The sequence below is a fragment of the Apteryx rowi genome, unplaced genomic scaffold (assembly GCF_003343035.1).
Source record: "Apteryx rowi isolate R43461 unplaced genomic scaffold, aptRow1 scaffold_656, whole genome shotgun sequence".
NCBI lineage: Eukaryota > Metazoa > Chordata > Aves > Apterygiformes > Apterygidae > Apteryx > Apteryx rowi.
The window spans coordinates 236,980-259,475 of NW_020450934.1; the positions used below are offsets into that span (position 1 = coordinate 236,980).

General features: G+C 36.0%; 1 protein-coding gene across 1 annotated transcript in view; it reads left to right on the forward strand.

The window, feature by feature from the left end:
* The window catches only part of CDH7 (cadherin 7), a 71,600-nt gene that overhangs the window by 18,608 nt on the left and 30,496 nt on the right, over positions 1 to 22,496 (forward strand). The window contains exons 2-4 of the mRNA XM_026084940.1: positions 12,446 to 12,740; positions 19,091 to 19,210; positions 21,491 to 21,658. Of these exons, the coding sequence (XP_025940725.1) occupies positions 12,446 to 12,740; positions 19,091 to 19,210; positions 21,491 to 21,658 (583 nt within the window). The remainder of the gene's footprint in view (positions 1 to 12,445; positions 12,741 to 19,090; positions 19,211 to 21,490; positions 21,659 to 22,496) is intronic.

Consider the following 22,496-nt stretch of genomic DNA (forward strand, 5'->3'; position numbering starts at 1 on the left):
CATGCATATGTATATTACAAACAAACTCTTTTTGGGGAAAATAAATGAGATAAATCACCATAAGTGAAATATGTAGAAAAAGAAACTATGGGAAATTGTCCTATAAACTACTGAGAAGAGACTAACTTATTTGTCACTCCACGTTTCACCTTACAGAAATCTATGCTGAAGTGCAGTGTTAGCAATTAGCAATAGTAGTTAGCGGAAAGCACTAGAGAAATATTTAGGGTGTTTAATCAAGCCAGACTGAAAAAAGATATTAAATGAAAGGTAAACACTTTGGCAACAGTAACTTGTGTTTTGAGATAATAAATTAACCAAAGGATTCTACTGCTCTTTTTAAGCAAACTTTGCATTTTAAGACATAAGACCAGTGTCTACAGGAAGATATCTAAATACGCATTTTGCTAAAGCAATGGTCATGCATTGGTTTCTCATGTTACACTGTCATATTTAGCAATGACGTATAAATGCTTCAGTACAGATTTTCATTGCTACCCTTTTTATATGAAATCAATTATTCATATTAAAAACTTACAGTACAATTTTATACTCAGTTCTCTTTCTTGCTTTATTTCCTTGACCCACTCTCAACTCTGAGTTGTTGTTACCATGCCCACATCTCCCCAAGGACTAATTATGTGTGTTATGGGCGTTATGTCAATACTTAATTTTGCACTTTAAATCTGGGAGTAGTTCCATAGATCTCAGTGGGAATGCTCATGGGATTAGATTTGTGGAAATACTTTGAGGTATTTCTGGATAACATGAAACATGTTATCATATATAACTGATCTGATCAGATAAACAACTATTTGATAGCTTGTCAAGTTGACTGTAAGCTTTGCAGGGTAGAGAACACTAGCTAATTCCTTCATCCAAACATATAAAACTCAAAGAAAGAGAATATGCACTTAATTTAAAAGAAGCAAAACCTAATAACAAACACTTATGCCTGGATGTGTACATTATCATTGCTGTAAATAAAAAAAGAGAGATGTAGAATGGCAGAATAATTCTGTTTTGTTTTAATAGTTTCATAAATTTTATTTAACAGGTCTTTTTTTTTCAGGGAATTAAAGGCTAGTGTGGCTGTGGACCCAGTTAATTACATCTTTTCTGTATTGTAAATCCTTCATCATTAAAATGATCATATTGTGCTGTCTGCTGTAGTCCAGTACTTTATAAGCTTCTACAGACACAATTAGCCACAGTAATTACTTCAACTGCTTTATGGTTACACATTTTACAGTTTTCTTCTAGCCTATTATGACTTCGGTACTTCCCACTAACATACATGGTAAGATTACAAGTGGATTTTCGTAGTATTAAACTTCTAAGGGCAAATAAAATTTCAGACATAGATACAACATAAAAACAAACCAAAAACAAAAAGGGGAAAAAAACCCTCTACAGCCTCCAGGAATCTACTTCTTGGTATTAATGTTCTTTGGAAGCAGGTCCCTATGAAGAAATCATTATCAACCAAGCAGCGCTGCAAGCTATTTCAGATAGTTGAAGCAGAAACAGGATAATCACTCTAACTGTAGATCAGTAGTTTGACAAAAAAGAGACAATACGGGAGGTATAGTGTCTACCCTAAAAACAAGGAAATTCCGTGTAAGTAGGTATCTGGTCACAGAAAAGACTTTAATACCAAATAAATCTTTGTCTGTAAAATATAGTATTATTGATACAGATGTTCAAACAAGAAGTGTGTGTGATTGCTTACTTGTTCTGTGCTATTACAGATAATTCTTTAGATTGCAGATTTATACATGAAAAAATAGATTCTTTAATATGCTCTAGTGGTTGAAATCCCAGAGATGAATTATCATGACTAAGTAGAAAAAAAGTGATACGGGAGAAACGACTTTCCAGTCAGCATATTTACATTCTTGTTTTTATTTCCAAAAGTAGGAAAAAAGTAAAAGCACTCATTTTTATTATTATAGGTATACACATTCTGCTGTTACCTTCCTTGTCTCCTCTCCCCTTCTCTCCTCTATCACAAGGTAAAGTGAATTCTCTGGTCATAAAAGATAAACAAACAAATAAATAAAAAGTCCAGGATTTAAAATCTTAAATAATTAATAAAAAGAGAAAATGTCTTTTTTAGTTATAATGTACAATGCCATAGAAACATAACATTTCTGCATCAGTGTAAATATATGTATACATAAATTTATGTATTCATCCAAGAAAAGTGTATACTCAAGATAAATAGTCCTTTTCTGTATATGTGTTAATATCATGTGAGTGGAGACAGTTTCCTGGGTAGTGGGGGAAGTAAGAAGGGAAGAACAGTGAAGCTTCTTGAAAGCTCTGTTTCTGCAAGCTGCTACGTGTGTGCAAACCTTTTCAAGCCCATGGACATCTGCTAGTCCAGAGACATTCCCCCATGGAGTAGGGCAGGGTCCTTGGCATTTATTTGTCATGCTACATTTTTTGTGTCTGTTCACTTTCATGAAGAATACAGGGGAAGAGCATCCTTACAGAATTTTATTGTACAGCTGAAATGGAGAGCAGTGACTTCAAGAGATTTTTGCATTATAACTTCAGTGATTCTTGGCAACAAAATGAATCAAATCACTGGACCATTAAATACTTTGGTTTAGTATATAATAGCAAGTATGGTGCATTATAAATAGACATGGACCATGTGATAATACTAGTGGCATCTTTGGAAGAGAACTTAGTCTTTTGCCTGGATTAGAAGTAAATGCAGAGACCCAAATGTGAAAATAATTATTCAGTAACTTGTAAATAGAATTTCATTCCAGTGGTATTGCCACATGATTTAACTGTTATAGATACTTGCATAAACAAAGTTTGAGTCATTGATTTGTTTAATCACAAGTTAAACCTATTTGGGTAAAAACAGAAGCAGTTTTTATATGTTAWGTCAGAGAGCAAATCCACTACTGTATGGCTTAAGCGTAGCAGTGATGCAGTTTGATTATTGAAATGCTCAGAATGAGTACTCCAAGAAATACATTCTGATGAATTCAGAGTGCTTTGCAAAAGATTTTGAATATTGAACGAGTCTGTAAGTATTCCAATAGCCATATTGTTTACATATAGCGAAAGGCCTGATTCAGGCAAATCCATTGTTCATTGTGATCCATTTTCCCCATTCTAAATTTGAAGCAGGTTAATATCTGAAAAGTTTCAAGTGCATGTGAGGGAAAAGCAGGTCTTTTTTTTTTCCATTCCTATTCTAAACATGTTATATTGCCTGCAGGCCCTTGGTGGTGCTACAATACAGTATTGTTGTTTTTTTTTCCCCCAAAAAAATTAAATATTATGCAATTAGTATGTGATGATAAACAGTATGCAGATGGTTTTTACCTCCCAAAGCTGCCAAACTGTCTTTTAAGAGTGTGAATGACAAATAGTCATTTTGGAGAGTGACAGGACATGATGATGGCCCATTAAAACTCCTCAAGAATACTCAGCTGGCTACATATGCCCACTCAGCTCCATCTATAGTAGCAGCTGCTTCTGTGTTCTTCCTGAAGCTGCACTAATCTTAATGGGCTGGCTGCACAATTCCTTGTTGCTACAGGGCATTTAGTGCTCCTATTAAAACTGGGAGGGGGAAGGCATAGTTTTATGACTATAGCATCTGCTAAGATTGGGAAAGAAGAGGACACAATAAGGAAATGTGTGTGTGTGTGTGTGTTTGTGTGTGTACATGATCACTGTATTGCTATCTCTCTATATATRAAGAGCTGAATTATATATATATACATACAGAGAGAAAGAACACTCTATAGACACAGCTGAGTATTATTAAGAGAAGAAATGCCATAAAAATATGATGTGGTTGCTCTTATCACATCCAGTTTTCAGTATTTCCTATTAATTATTCAACTCACTAGCCTTTAGATGACAGTACCTCTTATTCCTAGGAAAATCTTTCATCTGGACTTTGTATTTCACTTAGAAGCCTTGAGGGCTTACTTAGATTCTAACTGGAATTTTATGAAGTGTACATTTTAGAATTTTGGTACTTCTATTGTGAATTTTGTTTGAATAATAATCATCAAGGAATTAAAGAAGTTTCAGTGCTTTCTTTCTCTCTCATCCCCTCTCCCCCCTTTTTTTAGAGGCTGGCAAAATTAAATATTCACTTCACTTCACGTAGCTGAAGTGAAAAGGATATTACTCCCTGTATTACCCCCTGTAGATCAGTCACTGAAGAATATAATGGCTACATTTTTTTTTAAAATCAAACTCTCCTAACCCTATCTCTGAATCTTTTACTTGGGAAACAACACTGGCAAAGAGGGGGACAATAAAGCCTAACTGCTTATTCCAAATTTGACCATGGGAGACAATAAGTCTGAGGAAATTAATAAAATTCTTACTATTTTAATTTCTGAGACATTTCTGGACACAGAAACATGCATTCTGTAGCAGAGAAAAGAGTTCAGAAACTACATTAATGGGGCAGATAAATTTTTGGCAAGAGTGATGCCTGTTTTATTCAGAACCAGCTGACTCTATGCTACTCTCTATGCCCATCAGTCAGATTTCTTTTCTTTGTTTCTCTGGTTCCAACATCTTAAAAATGACAATTTAATTTACACCCTCTGATTTTTCTTCCAGAATAGGCTTTATTTGGAGTAGCAGTAATACACCAGTACTCCAGTAAAATAATACCTGACCAGATTCAGTTTATAAGCCCTACGATTCCTGTTGCGTTAAACAGAGCATGAAAAGAAAATGCTGATAATGTTATACTGCTTTACTCTCAATTACTGTTCTAGGCTACATTGAAAAAATCAGCTCCACTTTATCATTTTCTTTCATTTGTACTTTTTTCATTCTTACTTACTGTTTCCTCCTATTTGAACTTGTAGTTCCTCCTTTTCTCCTGTTCCCTGTCTCCTCTGCTCCCTCACCTTCCTTCAAGCTCTTTCATCAGTCTGTTCCCCGTTGCAGTTCTCTCCTTGTCACCCAGAATTGTCCATGATCTTATCCACTTCGGTTTGTTCTCACCTTTTTTACAATCTCACAGCTTTCTCTCTCCCCTCTGTTTCCTTTATATTTATTTTCTCTCTTATCCTATGCTTCTTTAATCATGCAGCTTCATGTATGCCTTCACTGTAGATAGAGGTTCATTCTCACTGACTACATACACACTCTTGAATGTAAAGATCTCTGAGGCCCAAATTCACCAAATGACATATGATTTGCCTGCTGGAGGGCTATAAAGGACAAGCAGAAATGGTCTCACATGAACATTTGCTTGATACGTGTCTGGTCCAGCAACCTCCTTCTACCCACCTGCCTTTGTGGTGATACTAGGCAGATATATTGGCTTATGGTCATTTGTAGAAGGATGTTAGTATTACCTGATGCAAGATAAAAGGGGACTTGGAGACACTCTTTGAGTTCAGGCAGCCTATAAAAATGATATTGGATGTAAAGAGAGATCTCAGGAATGTCTTGCGCCTCAGACCCTTCATCAGCTCTTAGGTTTCAGTCAGCTCCAGTGCACTGTAGATGTAATTTTGGGGGTGAAAAAATTCTAGGCTGATTGGGTTTTGAGCAGGCCTGTGTTAGATGAATATACTGTGGTTATAATATGGTCTATGGCACAGGACCTTGCTGTGTTTCCACAAGACTACCTCTGCTCTTGCCTGACAAGGAGAAAGTCTGGAGGCAACAAAACAATGCATAAAAAAAAAAATGTATGTCAAAGTGGCGAATTGTGCCATTGTGGCACAGTTGTTTATATTGGTTTCCTACTATATTTATAGCATTGCTGAGACAAGGAAGCTTTGGCAGCATTATAAGCATATACTCCCAAATTCCTTCTTTTCAATCTGCTTTTAATTAGAAATATTAGGGTTTGGGGTTTATATTTACTCCATCTCTTGTCATCACTATCGTCTGTTGCACTGAAAGCTCAGAACAGAGACCAGTATCTTCCTTTCTGAGCCCAGGATTGTACTACAGTTTTACACAAATTCATAAAGCTGAAAACAAACAAAAGCCCTCCAGGAGCTCCTTTATTGCTTTCTCAATGTTTCTTGGACAAATGATTTCTATAAGAAAGTCATTATCACCTGAGTAATACTTTCACAAGTGCCTGGGTGTGATATGAATTATGTGAACTGTAAGTCTTTGCTAACATCAGTAAACTGTTGAGGAATCTGTTTCTGATCCTCATGATTTTTGTAACGAGCCTGAAACAGAAATTCAAAAAGCTGTCTTAAGTACCTGAGCACGCTGTTGGTATTGACAGATAATTAGTTTCCAAAAGTTACAGTTCTACAGCTCCCTCTGAAAACAACAATAATATCAATAACTAATAGGTGTGTGTGAGGCCCGTACAATTTGCAGAAAGGTGATATGTTTGCAAATCAGATTTTACTTAGATGCTAAATCCATTATCTATACTGCCTTTTAGATAGTTGTTATCTGCATTGAAATTGTTCCAAATCAGCTTCAGTGGACCCTCTTGAACATTAACAAATATAGTCTTATATGTTTAAAAAATACAGGTACAGATATCTAGCACATTATGAATCAACACAATTCAAAACACTTGCTTCCAGTGATAATTTGAGGGAAAAGGGCTTTCAAAACTTTATAGCTGCAGCCAAATTAAATAGTAAACCAAAGAACAGAAGTTTTAAGAACTTGGACGTTGTGATAAGTAAGATTTAAAAGAAATAGCCAAATGAAGTCTTCGTTTGAAATCCCCTGCTCTCCTTCATCTTCTGACAATTACATGTTTAATCTCTATACATCTGACAAGTTTCCTTTCCAAATCTTCCCAGTAAGCAGTGGGAGGATATCGTTGTGTGAGGACATAAGCGACTTCCTCCCACAATCAATTTTCAGTTGTTTTGTGATAATAAGTTATGGTTATAAAATAGACAAAGAGACTGTTTCTGGCTTGGTATTCTTTCTTCCTTTGTCCCTTTTTTCTTCTCTATTCCTCCTAGCTTTTAGGGAAAATGCAGGAATAAAGTTGCAATTGTGTCAGTTTCTCATCACCAAGAACTACAGATGCCTGAGCAGTCATGTGGAGGCATTTTTCATTCTACTCTTCCATTTCTAATTTTTCACAATAAGAAAGGAAAGAGTGTAGGCAAGGTAACACCTCCTTAAGAAGACTTTGTAGTTGTTCTGGAAACAAGTGCACATTTTCTTGTAGTTCAAGGGAGCTATGGAGCTAGCTTGTATTGAAGCATCTCATGTTTGCTCTGTCTATTTCTCACTGTTGCCTCTGCAATCCTCCTGGTCCTGAAAACCCTGCAGCTCCTCATATTCTCTTTGTCTCTTTCTTCTTCACCCTGTCTGACCCTGAATCTGTATACTCTGAAAAAAAAAATTAAAAAAAATTAGCCATGGTGGCACAGTGAGGAACAGCTGCAAAGATAGCTCTTTGGGGAAGAAAAAGGAGAAGAGAGGCATACGAATACTGTATCTATATTAAGGGCACCCAAACTGAAAATCAGAGAAAATAGCAAGCCTCACATTCAGAAGTCAAAGAGATCATTGCTGGCCAGACAAATTGCTTCTAATGCAGTGCAGTGTCTCTGCTTACTGATAAGAATAAATTTCCTTCTCTATTGAAAACACTGCATTAGCATACCTTAATGGCAGGTGATGCAAAATGATGTCATCATTGGCTGTACAGATCTGTACCTACAAATGGACTAAAGCCAGAAACTACTGAGTATCAGAGAGCTTGAAGGAGATGGATTAGTTAGGTTTCAGTGCTCCCTAGAATAATCATGATCCTAAGGAATCACATAAACATAAATGCATTAGATGAGACCCTATACTGGACGTTAATTGCTGCAGGGCCAAGAATATAACTGAGGACAAAACCTGAATCATTATGGGGTTTACAGCAGTGGTGTCTTTGCTACCAAGTGTCTAAAGAACTCTCACATATATCCAAGTAAGCATTTGCCGTAGCTGTGGGGAGATTTAGTGCTTGATTATGAGAAGATTTGAGCACCCTCTTTCCAGCTTGATTTCAGAGACAGTGTAGGGCACTCAGAAAGTTCTCTTCCACTTAAAAAAAAAAAAAAAACACCCCTCTAATAACTAAAAGAACTCTCTGCTCCCACAAGGCTCATGTGATTTTTCTTATTAGATCTGTTCCCTCTCTGTTAACCTTCCTAAGACTTCAAAAGTTATCTTCCTGTTAAAAATGCATCTCTCTGCAAAAGCTTGCTGTTTCCCTTCTCTGTTCTCATGTACTCTTGTACACAGTGCACCGCAGGGAACACAACACCAAAACATTTGAAACCTTTAGGTTAAATGGTTGTGGAATGTAGCAAAGAAGCAATGGGATCAGCATATAATAATTGGATCAAGAACTGCATGTTGAGGGTAAGGYCACCTGAAAGCCAAGGCAAACGAGAGTGACCATCATGAATAGATATTTGCTTGGAGGTGGCAATGGATGGAATAAGGTGGAGGAAGTACATCCAGTGCTTTATCAGTAGCATTCACCTTTCAGAAAAAAAGGGGTAGAAGGAAGTTCATACCTCTGCACTACGGCCTAAATTACCATCTTCTCATGCAAGAGCTTGTGAGGGGCACAAGGGCAGAACATTATTTATTTAAAATATTTATTACAAACTGCTCCTGAAAGAATACGTACCTATTCCCTGGTGTCATTGCTAAATATATTTTTTTTCCCTTCCCAAACACTCCCAAACAAGCAAACAGAAAAAAAAAACATGATGCAGAGAGATTTCTAAAGCCAGCATTACAAGGTAAGTAAGGTGGTTCCTTAGAATGTGAAGTTCAAAGTTAAAAATATGGCTAATCTGAATTCACACTGATGGTAGCAGAGCTGGCAGTATGGTCCAGAACTCTTAGGTCCAAAAATCTTGTTAGTAGTTGCAAAGCATTGATACATCTGCATTAATGATTTTGAAGATCACTGTACAGAAGCATTATTGAAGAGAAATAGAGCAAAGCTGATCCATAAACTGCCCAAACTTAAATCTGGATTCCTTCAGCATAGTTTATTTTTGTATTGTTCTCTTGTCTTGTACTTTTAGTTACCTCATGCTGACACTAAAATACACATAAAAAATGTTCAAACAAATTCTTTAAAGGGTTTTATATAGAATTGACAATACCATAGTGCCAGAAATGAGCTAAATATGTAGCAGTATAGCCTTCCCTGGGGTTAAGTAGGTAGAGAATGGTGCTTTACTAACTTGAGCACAGGGCCAATATTGCTTTTTAAAGGTTTAGTAGAACAAAGTGTTGTGTATGTTTAAAAGAAGTACAAATAAGTTAGTTCATCCAGAACCTCAACCTTGGAGTAACAAAGGCCATTGCTAATCACTTAACTAGTCCATGGAGTAGCAGTTTTCCCCGAAGGCATCATTCCAAAAAGTGCCTTATGTTCAGCATTTCACTCCACGGTACCAACAACTGTAGTGAAATCCATGAGGAGATTTACGGACCTCAGAGTGGGACTCATTAAAAACAATGTGTTAATCAGAGAGCCACTAAGTGAGGAAATGGGAAATGCTGAAGCTTCAGAATTCCTTCTTTCTCCGGGACATGAAAGCCTTAGTCAGTTCTTCTTTGAGGATTTACACCTCAAATGCTCTCCCCTGAAGGTCTCAGACTTTTCTTTGGAAACACTGTTACAGAGTTACTCAGGACAGGGCTGGATGAAAATGCAAGATGGAAGGGAGGCTGTGCAGCTCTGCAGCTGCAACCATGCGGTGAGACCCAGGGCCTGGATGCTGCACTGTGGTGTGCTGATGATGGAGGCTTCAGCCACCAAGAGAGCTAGCCTGCTTTCAGCAAGTCAGGACAGGGACTTGGGTCCCTTCTTTGTCTGAGGAGATCCAAATGCACATCTCTAATCTTATAGGAAATTGCTCGGCCTGAAAAACTGCTGGTTATGATGGTGTCATCTGCTCTTTTAGTCATCCAACGAATTCTTATGTATGCCACAAAAGATGGAATAATTTTGATGGGGAGAATGGGAGCGTCTCAGTCACCACAGAAAGACTAGTGCTCTGTCAGTAATGGGATATGGAGAAAACTGAATTACTTCAAGAAGATGAAGACTTTGAATCTTATATTCCACGACTTAATTTCTTAGATAATATGATACCCAGCATTTTAGAGCCTAGACTATTTACTATCTAGGATTCTAGCTGTATAAGGGAATCCACTCAGTTCCTCCCTAGCACATAGGAGACAATGCACCCTGAAGTAGGTCTTAAAAAAAAGAAAAAAAAAAGAAAGGAAAAAAAAAGAAAGGTAAAACAAGACGAAACACAAGCCAAACAGATTTTCGCTTGCCCAGGTCACTGGTCCTTTGTAAGGAAGATGGGTCCCTCTTCCCATCATGTTGTAAAAAAATAGCAAGAGGAACAGCTGTCAAATTTGTGAGATGAACTCTGGCATACTTTATTGAGTCAACAGCTGAGGAATACCCAATGCTGTGGATCTTGAAAGAGCCTGGGTGTGAGATACATTTTACCTTGAGCTGCTTGTTAGTGTCGGCACTGAATGTTCCTGAATCTGACCAGAAGCAGGACTTCAGATGCTTGGGGACTTCCACCAAAAAAAATCTCAGGCCCTTTAGATATCTCAGGAGTGAGGTAGGAACAGAATGAGGATTGATAAACTGTATTTTGAAATAATGTACCTAATCTGCTTTAGACATCCTAGTCCTGTTTTTGGATCCAGCCCAAAGCTCAGATTCCATTTTTGTTTTAAGAGAGAGTGCACTGTAACTGCATAAGTATGAGATACCCAGACAGCATAAGTGAAATAATGTATAAGAAATAGGCAGCTTTTTACCCATCTGAAAAATTCAAAATTGATCACCTATTCTTCCCTACTGAAATAGGAAAAGCTTTTGCAGCTGTGCTAAGTTATGCCTGAGATAGCAATTTTCTGCAAGTGTATTCTGAAAGTGATTACTATCTCAGTGATACTCCCAGCTGAGAGAAAAAATGTTAGTGGAGGAAATTACAATGATGATGACAGTAGAGTCACCTCCAAGCTCAACATGATATGGAGTTAGGGCAGGTCCAAAGGAGATAAGAGCCATAAAGAATCTGAGTGTCTTTAACATTGTCCTCAACTACTTACAAATAATAATCATTCTTTAACAAGCCAGCAAGTACTTGGAGTTTTACTGATGTTCTTTTCTCTTGTACCATATTAAATTTTGATGTGTGTGGTTATTTAACATGATTATCCAGATCAATTACATTGCTGATACATATTTGAAATATATATGAGAATTGCTTGAAACTACATTCTGTAAAGGGAAAGTGAGACTCGGTAGGTAGAAAAGAACTGCAAAAAGCTGTGGAATCTTGTTCTGTAACTTAAAAGAGCTTGTATGCTCAAAAGAAAGTTCCCTTATGTAAAGCAAAGCTGCCCTGCAATTCTAATGGGAGACACATTTCGACACACTTTTTTTCTGTGCCTGCTACAAGTAGTCCCAGAGAAACTACACCTGGCATGTCATGCTGTTCAGTTCTGATGGTGTTAGAACATTTTCTGGTCTTTTGAAGTTCTAGAATTGTATTTTGATATGCCTCACTGGCTCCAGCTATGCTATGAAATGTAGATGCGGCATATAATTATCTCACTGTCACATAGTTGGAGGATAGGTACAGTTTTTGCTTTAAGACAAGCTTTGAATGATGTATAATCATGCTGAATATGCTGAATTCATTCCTGATGCATGGAGTGGTGTGACTATTTCCTAAGTGTTTATTGATCTGTATTTCTTTACTGTATTGTAAAACTGCACCTTCTTTAACACTTCCTAGTTATCTGTAGACAGGCAAATATTCTAATGTTAGATACTGGAAAACAAGATATGGAAGTGAAGTTACCTGTCCACTATATGTAGTGAGTAGTGAGTAAGACTTCAAAATTGGCCAATCTATTTTAATCTATTTGATATGTATTAAACACTACACAGTAAACACTAAGGAAATGAGTATGTAGTTTGTCCACATATGCAAGGGAGCAAAGAAACATTGACATTTAGTTTATTGTGACATTTGTTTGAAGTCTCACCCTTCAGTAGGACAGTAAGTGGAAACCAATAAATTAGTTTAATTTAGATATTATAAGTAATAAGTAATGTTTATAATCGTGTGTGTGTCTGTGTGTGTGCRTGTGCAGCCATGTGAAACTCCAGTTTGAGAAGACTATAAGATAATATAMAATGCGTTTGCAAATGATATTGTTTGCAGAAAAGAATGAAATTTTCTTGCTCAAAAGAGCAAGCTGACAGATTCTAATAGTCTTTCACATGCCGTGCACGATAAACATTCAGCTTGTCTTTCCAAGAACAATAAAATTTCATGTACTACTGCTCGACATAAGAATTACTTTTACATATCTCCATGTCACTGCCTCTCTTGTAAGTTAATCTCATCTCTCATCAATTTTTCACCAGCTTCACTCTGATGTTGATAAAGGAGATGGTTCCATCAAATACATCTTGTCAGGCGAAGGGGCAAGTTCCATTTTCATTATTGATGAGAACACGGGGGATATTCATGCTACAAAGAGGCTGGATCGAGAAGAGCAGGCCTACTACACGCTCCGAGCACAAGCACTAGATAGGCTGACTAATAAACCCGTGGAACCAGAATCTGAGTTCGTCATTAAGATTCAGGACATCAATGACAATGAGCCAAAATTTCTGGATGGTCCTTACACTGCTGGAGTTCCTGAAATGTCTCCTGTGGGTAAGTGCAAAATAAACTTTTGGTGTTGTGGGAAATTTGCTTCTATTGCTGTTTAAAAATTTCATTATTTTTTACTAAGCTACTTAATTATCTATGAGCCACCTGCAACAGTTAGATATTTCCAGACTTAACTGGAAATAACATGCTTGATTAAGTATTTACCCTTCCCAAAATGCTGTGAAACGCAAACAGCTATGGGGGGATTGAGATAAGCATTTTATGGTGTATTTCTCATTCCAGTGGCCAGAGGCTTTGTTTTATAATTCTCATTAACAATAATAAGTTTCATACCTATGCTATGGTACTCAGAGGTAATAACATATCATTTTGTTCAGATAAGGTCCATTCTGAACAAATTCTTCAAATTTCTTCTAGTGCATAAAAATTCTGGTAAGTGTTGCATATACTGGTATCAGTTTATTGTGTGTATTCTCTAACACTTAAATCCAGCTCTCTGGGAACTATGTGCATTTAGCAGATATCGTGGTCCAATCTGAGAATGTTTTAAGATTCCTGTGGAATCAGAAAAGAATGACTTGTAAACATTTCAGCTCCTCAGTTGGAAAAGCAGTGGTGCTCTTATTCCTGAAATCTGCTGTCTCTTCACCTAAAGGGACAAAATGCTTACCTGCTTTTAGGTGCCAGTGTTCCATCAAAAGCTGGGTGATTTAGCCCAGATGAGAGTTTGGCCCAGAGAGATTTTGATGAATTATAGCTTATCTGAAGATATAAATGCAAGCAAGAGGTTAAAAAAGCAGATGAACTTCAGCTACTTCAGTGGAAACACATGTATTGGAGCACTTACTTCATGTTAAAAAACTTGTATGGTGATTGAAATTAGGGGTTTCTTTGACTGATTTTAAACTATATCAAAAATTGATACTGTTACAGTAAGATTGCCTGTACAGAATTTTCTGCAGTTTCTTCAATACCACTTCCTGTGTTTTTTGGTCTGTAAAAAATGCTTCTAAATGAGAGAGAAAGAGAAAAGAAGAATCTTACCTGCCTGAATGTGGTGCAGCAATCATTAGTCAGCATTGCTTTTACATTTGAAACTCAGTTTGGAAAAAGAGAGATTGATAACCTAAGACTTAAAAACCTAAATATTCAGCCCTTCAAATATTCGTTCTGTAGAAAGTGTTTTGGACTAAGTAGTCTCTTTCTAGTTTGGGAGATTTTTTATGTTTACTTTAGGACTAGGTTATTTTACTTTAGGACTGGATTATTTAAGTGAACTGTGGAATGTAGCAACGGTTAGGTTTTTGAAGTATCTTCCACTTTTATCTCGCCTCCTGAATCACAATATCTCCACCTTTCCCTCTTGCTTTTGTGACTCCTGCCTCATCCTGTACTGACAAATTGGCTTTTGGACAAATACTGCAAATATACAAGATTTATCGACACACAGATACCCATGCACCAGTTCCCCACCCTTACTCCATCTGTTCCAAAAGTACAATGGGAAGCAATTCTTGGGGAGTTTACAATGTACATTGGAGACCATAGAGAGTGTTCTTCAAAGTAATCTATTTTTGTATATTTCATTGATTCTTCACCATATAAATGACTGAAAGAAATTCTTTCCCATACTGATTTCAGCACCAAATAAATATTCAGCTTAGGTGGGTTCTTGTGCAAAATTATTCTTAACTGAGACTTGAGCATTCTCGAGGATCTGTACTGACTAAGGGCAATTTCCCCATCCTGAGCTTCCTGAAATTGTACATTTTAAACATCTTCTTGGTTTCTATCACACAGCTACAGAATACTGAATTATTATTGGATTAAGGTTCACCATTAAGTGCTTGCATGGCATTTGTTTTACATAATCACAATAATTCATAGTTTATTCATATAACACAATTTTTAATTAAACATCTAGAGGATTCATGAAATATTAAGGAGAAACAAAGTCTCTCTCTCTTATTTTRTTTAAAATTATATCCGTGACAAAGATTCCTTAACTGGGTATTAAAYAAAATGAAAGAGATCACAGGATTATAAACCCAGACTAATTATCAAACCAGGAGAATTATAGCCTTAAGCCTAAAGGATGATTAGGCAAGTATAATGATTCTGCATTATATTTGACAAATATTTTAGGACATTAGTGAGAGGCTAACTGAAGCCACTCTTTYGTATTATTTCAAATAACTTCTGGTCAGGTTATAAAAATTAAATTATATTTGGGTCAAGTCCAATTATATTGATTATCCTGGGTGAAGGAAATATCTTGATGGCTTGTAAATCTATTCATAGAAAAGACTTCAAAGATATGACTTAGCTGAAAGTCATAATTTTAGGGGGTTTAAGTATTTTTAAAAGTATTCCTCTTGCACAGAGCAGAACCAGAACATACCACTGCATGTAGGGATTAAAGTAGGTATAATGGATACCTGGATAGTAATGATGTACTTCTGGTAACAGCTGATATCACTTAGAAATATGACACTGTGGAATTGTTTTGTGTATTACACATGATTAATTTATATTTTCAATAACTGACTGGATTTAAAGGTTATTTTTAATTAGTTAGTGAGGTTAAAATTCGTTTTATAAGAGTTTGTGCAATTTCAAAAATAACATTTCCGAAGTTCATCCAGTTTTAGAAACAAGTTTTCCCTTAGATAGTTTCACCGATGTTTAAAAGACAAGCTCACACAAATATTTCATATGCAAACTCATTTAAAATACTTTGGCCAAATACCACAAGAGGTACTAACAAGCTTTTTAAAAAATTCTATGCACAAGCTTCTAAAATTATAAACTCGGAGATATAAAAATGATCCTTTTGAAAGATCTGTAATTCAAAATAAATGTCAGCAACCACGTCACCTTTGTCTGACCCTACCACAGAAAAGGTGGATCTCTGTAATATATCCTAAAGATCACTAATTCTTGATTTAGATCACTAATTCTTGACATTCTGATGTGTGAAACATCCTTTGATTAGCAGCACGCATTTCTCTTCAATACTTGCTTCAGTTGCTGAAAAAGTCTATGAAGTTGCTTCATGTAGGGGTCATTTTAATGAACTAACATTTTAGCTTTGCTACAAAGTCATAGATAGGTAGGGAAATCCATCCCTGATAGAAAAAAAGATGCTGTCCCTCAGTAAATAATCTCATTTTATATTTCTGATCCCTATCAGATATACAGGAGCTAAGATATGTTTCAAGTTGTTATTGTGAAGCTACAGGTTATAGCAGGTCATACACAATAGTTCAGGGTAGGGTTAATGTCCTGTTTACACCTGCAGTCTGGGGCTCTGAACAATACTGATGTAAACAAGATTCACCAGGACATCCAGTTTGTTAGATGGAATGAAGGTGGGGTGCTGTTTGTAGACTGTCCAATGTCACCCGTCAGTCCTAATTTTGGAAACATGCAAGACAGCTGTATCTGTGTTATCAGGTAAGACAAAATGTTCAGTAATAAAAGAAGAGTTAATTTCAGTGCGGAAACACAAACTCTCCTTTCATAAAATGATGTTGTAGTTGGAACTACTGTGCAACTACCCATTTTTCCTCAAGCCACAGGTTAATGACTCTACATAGATATCCACAGAGTGTTCTTGGTTGCATTTCTCAAGGAAAATAAATATATTAATTTAAGAAAAATCCACTGCAAGAAAAATTAGGACAGCTCTGTGTCACAATTCCTCTTTTGAAATCTGCTTCCTCTGGGAAAATCTCTCTAGAAATCTTACCATAATAATCTTTCTATACGTTTTGTTTCCTTGCAACCAATTTCGTAAACATAGTCTTTTCACATAGTTAACATACCTTATGTTAGCTTGCATATTCTCCCTCTATCAAAATCTCCGTCAGCATAGAACTCTTGCAACTCAAAGTTTTTGTGTGCAACTGATAGAGAAATAATGATAATAGCATCTCTTTTAAAAGATCTTTCTCTCTCATGAGTCTTGAGACAAGATGATTAGGATGAAGGGACTGGGAAAGTATCATCCAAATTTTTAAGCTGCTGATTAGACTCAAGTGGGATCAGTGCAGAAAGATTTGGCATTAGAATTTCTACCTTAAAACTTTTCTAAAGCAAATATGTGTTTAATGAGTTGAATATTCACTTTAGGAGAGAGCAGGTTAGATTTAGATACTGGATTTATTCCTCTCACGAAATGCAGAAGCTTTGTTTGCTATATAGTAGATTTTTACAGCAAACAAGCACTTCTAAGCTTGCAGGATTTCCAGAGTTTCTGTGTCGAGGTTACAGAGCTTGTAATTTCTTTGATCTTGTATTGGTCTGGAGTCCTTGCAAGCAGCAAGAGCAAGAAGCAAAAACTTAACTGTCTGTGAGGTTTATAAGCACTTTTGCCAATATTTGCAGACATTGTAAGTTTCGTTGGCAGGGCTTAGAGACTTTGTAAATGTGGTAAGTCTGATTTTCACAAAGAACACAGGATGTCAAATAGCCATTATGATATCCTTGTACTCAAAACCTGCAAACTCTGGGAAGTTCAATATAGGTCTCTGTATGAAATTACATTATAGACCTATCTGTAAAATCAGTTTGACATACTGAATCAAGGCTCTTAGTTACTGGTGAACAGAGAAAATTGATGTATTTTCCATAACTGATAAATGGCTTGATGGATTAACTACCAATTTTCTTTTTAAACTTCCGTCTRCTTAATAGTTACATGTGAAATTTCAGGTTGAGAGTAACCTTCTTTCTATCCAAAAATATTAGACAGTCCACAAGACAGAAAAAATGCATTTAGAATAGAATTGTAATCATAATACTTTGTCATGGATACTTCAGGAAGAAATATCAGGAATGTGGTTTGGCTAGACCATTTTATGAATGAAGCCTTCTGGTCAGAATTAACTGAGGCAGGTCCCATCCTCTGTAATCTCTATCATTTCGTGGAGGACGCTTAATCTTGCCTCTCTCCAAACTTTCAACCTGGTCCCAAGACCCATTTACAATCCTCTACATTCCTGAGAATTGAGATTCTGAGGAAAATGGATGAGACACTTACTACAACAGGCATGAAAAATTCTACCACTACTGTTTCCTGGAAAAGTCCAAATAATGCTGACAGGAGTACAATTTATCTTAAATTCAACCTGGACACTTGTTATTGCAGTTTGTTCTTAAAGAGTGATTTCTAGATTTGTTGCTCTCATTTTCACATGTCAAAAATGTATCCAGTTGGATAATGAACTCTTTCTTTAAAGAATGTTTTTAGAGCTTTTCTCTAATCTTGTGTCCAAATCCAGTCTACCAAGGAATCTGATCCTTTGTTAAAGACCTTCACTGGGCATCTGCCAAATTGCTACAATATCAATTTGCAACTTATTCTCCAAATGGGAGCCTCACCTGCAGAGTGGAAAGTCTCAATGTTCCAGCCAATCTGAAGGGAGAAAAAGTAACCGTTTTGGGCTATCAAAAGGTGGTGATGATGGCCAAGGCCCTGGCTCCCAAATATTGTTTGATTCTGTTTGCAGCATACATCATGGAAGCTGATGTGCAGAACAAAACAAAAGGGAACGATTGGGGAGAACGTAATGAATATGAGCTGGATGCAAAAGGAGACTCTCAGTTCCTCTCACAAAATACATTGGACTCTTGCACCCCTCTTACTAGCCAGTTAGACACTTTGCTTTCATATTTACGTCAACATAGAGACATTTCTTGCTCAACAAATGTTTATGTAGCAGATTACTACCATAAGTGGTACTAAAGAATTGCAGATTATTGAAAGAAATGAGTACTTTTTAAAGAAATTTAGAGACAGTTCCCAGCAGTTTGTTCTCTGAGCTGAAATGGAAACTGTTCAGCCATCCTTTTTATAAAAGTTCAAAATAATTTTAGAGGCTAAATTTTGTTTTTATATATATGTATAAATATTAACATATATAATACCTATACATATGTATGTATATTTGATTTTACAGTCAGTCATTATTTACAGTTTTAATATGTAGATTTCTCTTCAAAGGGAAATTATTACTATATTTCATATTTATTAAGCTGTGTTTCAGGCACAATCATCATTTAAAAAATACTGTTCATTGAAAGTTCGTTCTAACTTACCCTCCACTAAGCAAAGTCAGACATACAGAGAGAGGAGCTATTGAGTGAGTGGAGTTTTATTAACATGAATCAAAGGCTGTGAGAGTACTCAGGAAGACTGATCACTGTAATAGTTGATACTACTGGTTTACAAGGGGACCTCATATTCTGAGTGCAATCAGCAAAAATGATGTAGCATTGTAAAAAGTCACGTTGCGCTGTTCCACATGGATACTGGCACAACATATCAAATGACTTTAGTTCAGATCTGTGGATCTTATATCTACAACAGTTTCCTTATCATTTTGCAGGTACCTCTGTGGTTCAAGTGACAGCCACAGATGCAGATGATCCTACTTACGGCAACAGTGCCCGAGTGGTTTACAGCATACTGCAAGGACAACCTTACTTTTCTGTGGAGCCAAAGACAGGTAACTTTCCATAAAATTGCTCTACAGTGATGTTGAGAAAATATGCATCAGAATTTGCTAGGAACTTACTTACTTATTAATGCGGTCTCTCAGTTAATTGAATACATTTGGATTTTGTTSATTTTTACCCTTTCTTTCTTATGAATAGATTATGAAAATCACGTATGTGAACCATGCGATAAATTGACATTGTTGGAATTTATATTTTTCTTTCCTTGTGATTCCAGCAGCCTCCTGGTCTGCTGCCTGCTGCAGTCTTTCTGATCAATGAAAATTTCAAGATGCTATAAAAATATTTTTTGCAGATGCTTGTTTCAGAAATGTCTGAATGTCACACACTCAGCAGATTTCCTGGAGCATAGCTTTATGGCATGACCACCTCTCCGTTCTATTTTTAAACTGAAGTTTTGCCTTGGGAAACCTTTTCCTCATCAGTTTGAACAAAAAGGCATCGTGCTTCCTATTCTCATCTGACATACCCCTTTGCAGCCATTTTCAGAACAAATTACTTATGGGGCATTTTTTATTATGTTTCATGAAATTTTGTGAATATTTTCAGCCACAACAAGATGAAACCCTTAATCCTTTGTTGTTTTGATAAACATGACTCATTTTACTGTGTCATTTCATAGAGTGGGAAAAGAAGTTCTTGCTCTGCTTAGTTCAGTTTGGTATTTGAGCTTACTATTATGTCATCATGGGGAAGAATTATTATCGCTGTTTCAGAGATGAACAAATTGGAGCAAAGCAGAAACAAACTATTTCCCCAATATATAATAAGAAGCCTGTGGTGGGAATCAGACCTCAAACCCACGGCTGCACCATCACCAGAAGGTCACACTCTATTTAACAACATTTAAATTTCCAGAAATAAATAATATAAATATTTTCATGCTGCAACAGAGCCATCCTCAGCAGGGGTATATATAATTTTATGTTTGTTTCTCAATGGGTACGATTTATAGTGTTTTTCTCCCCGTCTCTGTATCTCCCTCTCCATGTATATGTATGTTCAATGTATATTGTCACAATGACTGCAGACAACCCCTGAGCAGTAATATAGTAGTTCCTGCTAAATCAAAATCCTTAAGGACTGAGGCTGAAATGTGTGCATACATTTTCATTTTGATATGATGCTCTAATTTTCTGTGTGCATAATKAGCTTCCAAATGATTGGTTGGCATTGCCTAGCAATTTAGCTATGACAGAAAAATAAGCAGGCCATAAAAAACAATGTAGAAACAACTAAGTTGTGAAATTGTATATTAATTGTATTCTTTTAACCTATCAAGTAAAAAGGGTGAAATAGTGCCAGACAGTCTGTGAAATAAATGTTTCATCCCAGAGATGATTAATAGTGAGTCCTGCATTCATAAGAGAAGAAAGAAATAAAACTGTAACTAAACATTCAACAAATATCAGATGAAGAGATATGCCCCATTGTGCCTCTCCTTTATTTAGACTGTTTATGTTTCCTTTGTTGCTGACACTAAATGCTGGTGGAGTAAAAGGCTGCCTCTCTGGAAGTCAGAGTTAGCCGCTGTACTGTGTACAAAGCATGAAATATTCATAAAGCCATAATGTTTTGAGAAGGAATATTTATTTTCTGATATATATCAACAGAACTGAATGGATGAACATGGAGCTTTCTTCTGGTTTTCATTTCAAACTAAATAATTACAAACTATACACAGATCATCAAATAGATATAACAAAAACATTACTTCAGATATTACAACATTTCATTTAATACATCAAGATCTCTAATTACACTGAATGCTTTAGAAGTAGGTATTATTTAAACAAATATTTGGTAAAATAAGATAATATCATACATATATATAACATAGCATGATGTTAATATTAGTAAGAATTAATGGCCATTTAAGACACCGTGAGATGAATCTGGAACTTGGAATCTTAGAAATGAATGCATAATATTCTATTCTTCCTAGCTCTAGAAGAGAGAACATTTTCCAGGAAAGAGAGTATTACCAGTGACTTCACGAAGAAGGGAAAAGATGTTCAGATAATACAGTCATGGCTGCTATTACTCAAAGATATACAGATCTAGTACAAAAAAAAAAAAATTGAGAATACTTAAAATAAGCTTTTCGTGTCAGTTCAGTTCCTAGTCAAAAACTGAGATGTTAGTGTTGAAATTACATTTTTCCTTTTTGRGCACAGTAACTCATTGATCTACTACCTTTGAAGGCAAGCTCATCTTTCACAGTAATGTATTTACCTGTGCAACCATTGACTTACCTTGCCTTACTGCAGGTGTTATCAAGACTGCCCTTCCCAATATGGATAGAGAAGCCAAGGACCAATATTTACTTGTTATCCAAGCAAAGGACATGGTTGGGCAAAATGGTGGATTATCAGGGACAACATCTGTAACCGTCACCCTGACTGACGTTAATGACAACCCACCCCGCTTTCCACGTCGTAAGTTATTTTGTAAAAAGTGAATTGTAGAATTGTTCATAAACATTCTTATTTTCTGTACACATCGTGTATTTCTAAATAGAAGCTAAAACTACTCTGCTTCCTTGTTAAGTACTTTGAGAACCATGGAGAGCAAGGTGTTATATTATTATTATTGTTACATTGGAAGAATCTTTTTTGTTACCTAATAAGGTTCAGAACAATTTGAAAGAAGTGATGCACAGCAAATTAATTTATTAATTTTTTTTGCTTCTTCTCTACAAATAAAAGGACAGAAAAAGTATATATCTTTAGCTCTTGCATCTTCAACTTCAAGATGCACAGTTTTTTTACTTGCCTGTGTATACTTCATATTCTTTTGGCAATTTAGCAGAATTTTTCTTGTGCATACTGTGTTCCATAAGAAGTTAATTACAGAAGAACTGGAAAGTCATTTGCCCTCAATTTACTTTCTTTGACCATGATGGCTTTTGTCTTAACCAAGGGAAGGAGAGCACAATTGTACTCTCAGGCTTGAGGAAACTAGTTTATAAATAGCATTCTGTCTGGGGTGCTTTTTTTTTTGCCTTTTTTTAAAAATTCCTATGATCTTAAAAAATCCTTGCTAAGCATAATTAGAATAATGTGAAGAATATATTCACATCCACTCCAGCCTCACCTCTAACGACATAAAAAATAAATCTGTACAAAAGAGATTTCCTGCCACCAGTTGCTTAAAATAATAATAGAATGGTTCAAAGTTATTTTTGAAGGTGAGGATGTTATTGGTTACAAGTTGCACTCAGATACCCTTCTGAGACTGTTATATCATTTTCCACTTGAACAAAAAAGCTGGAAT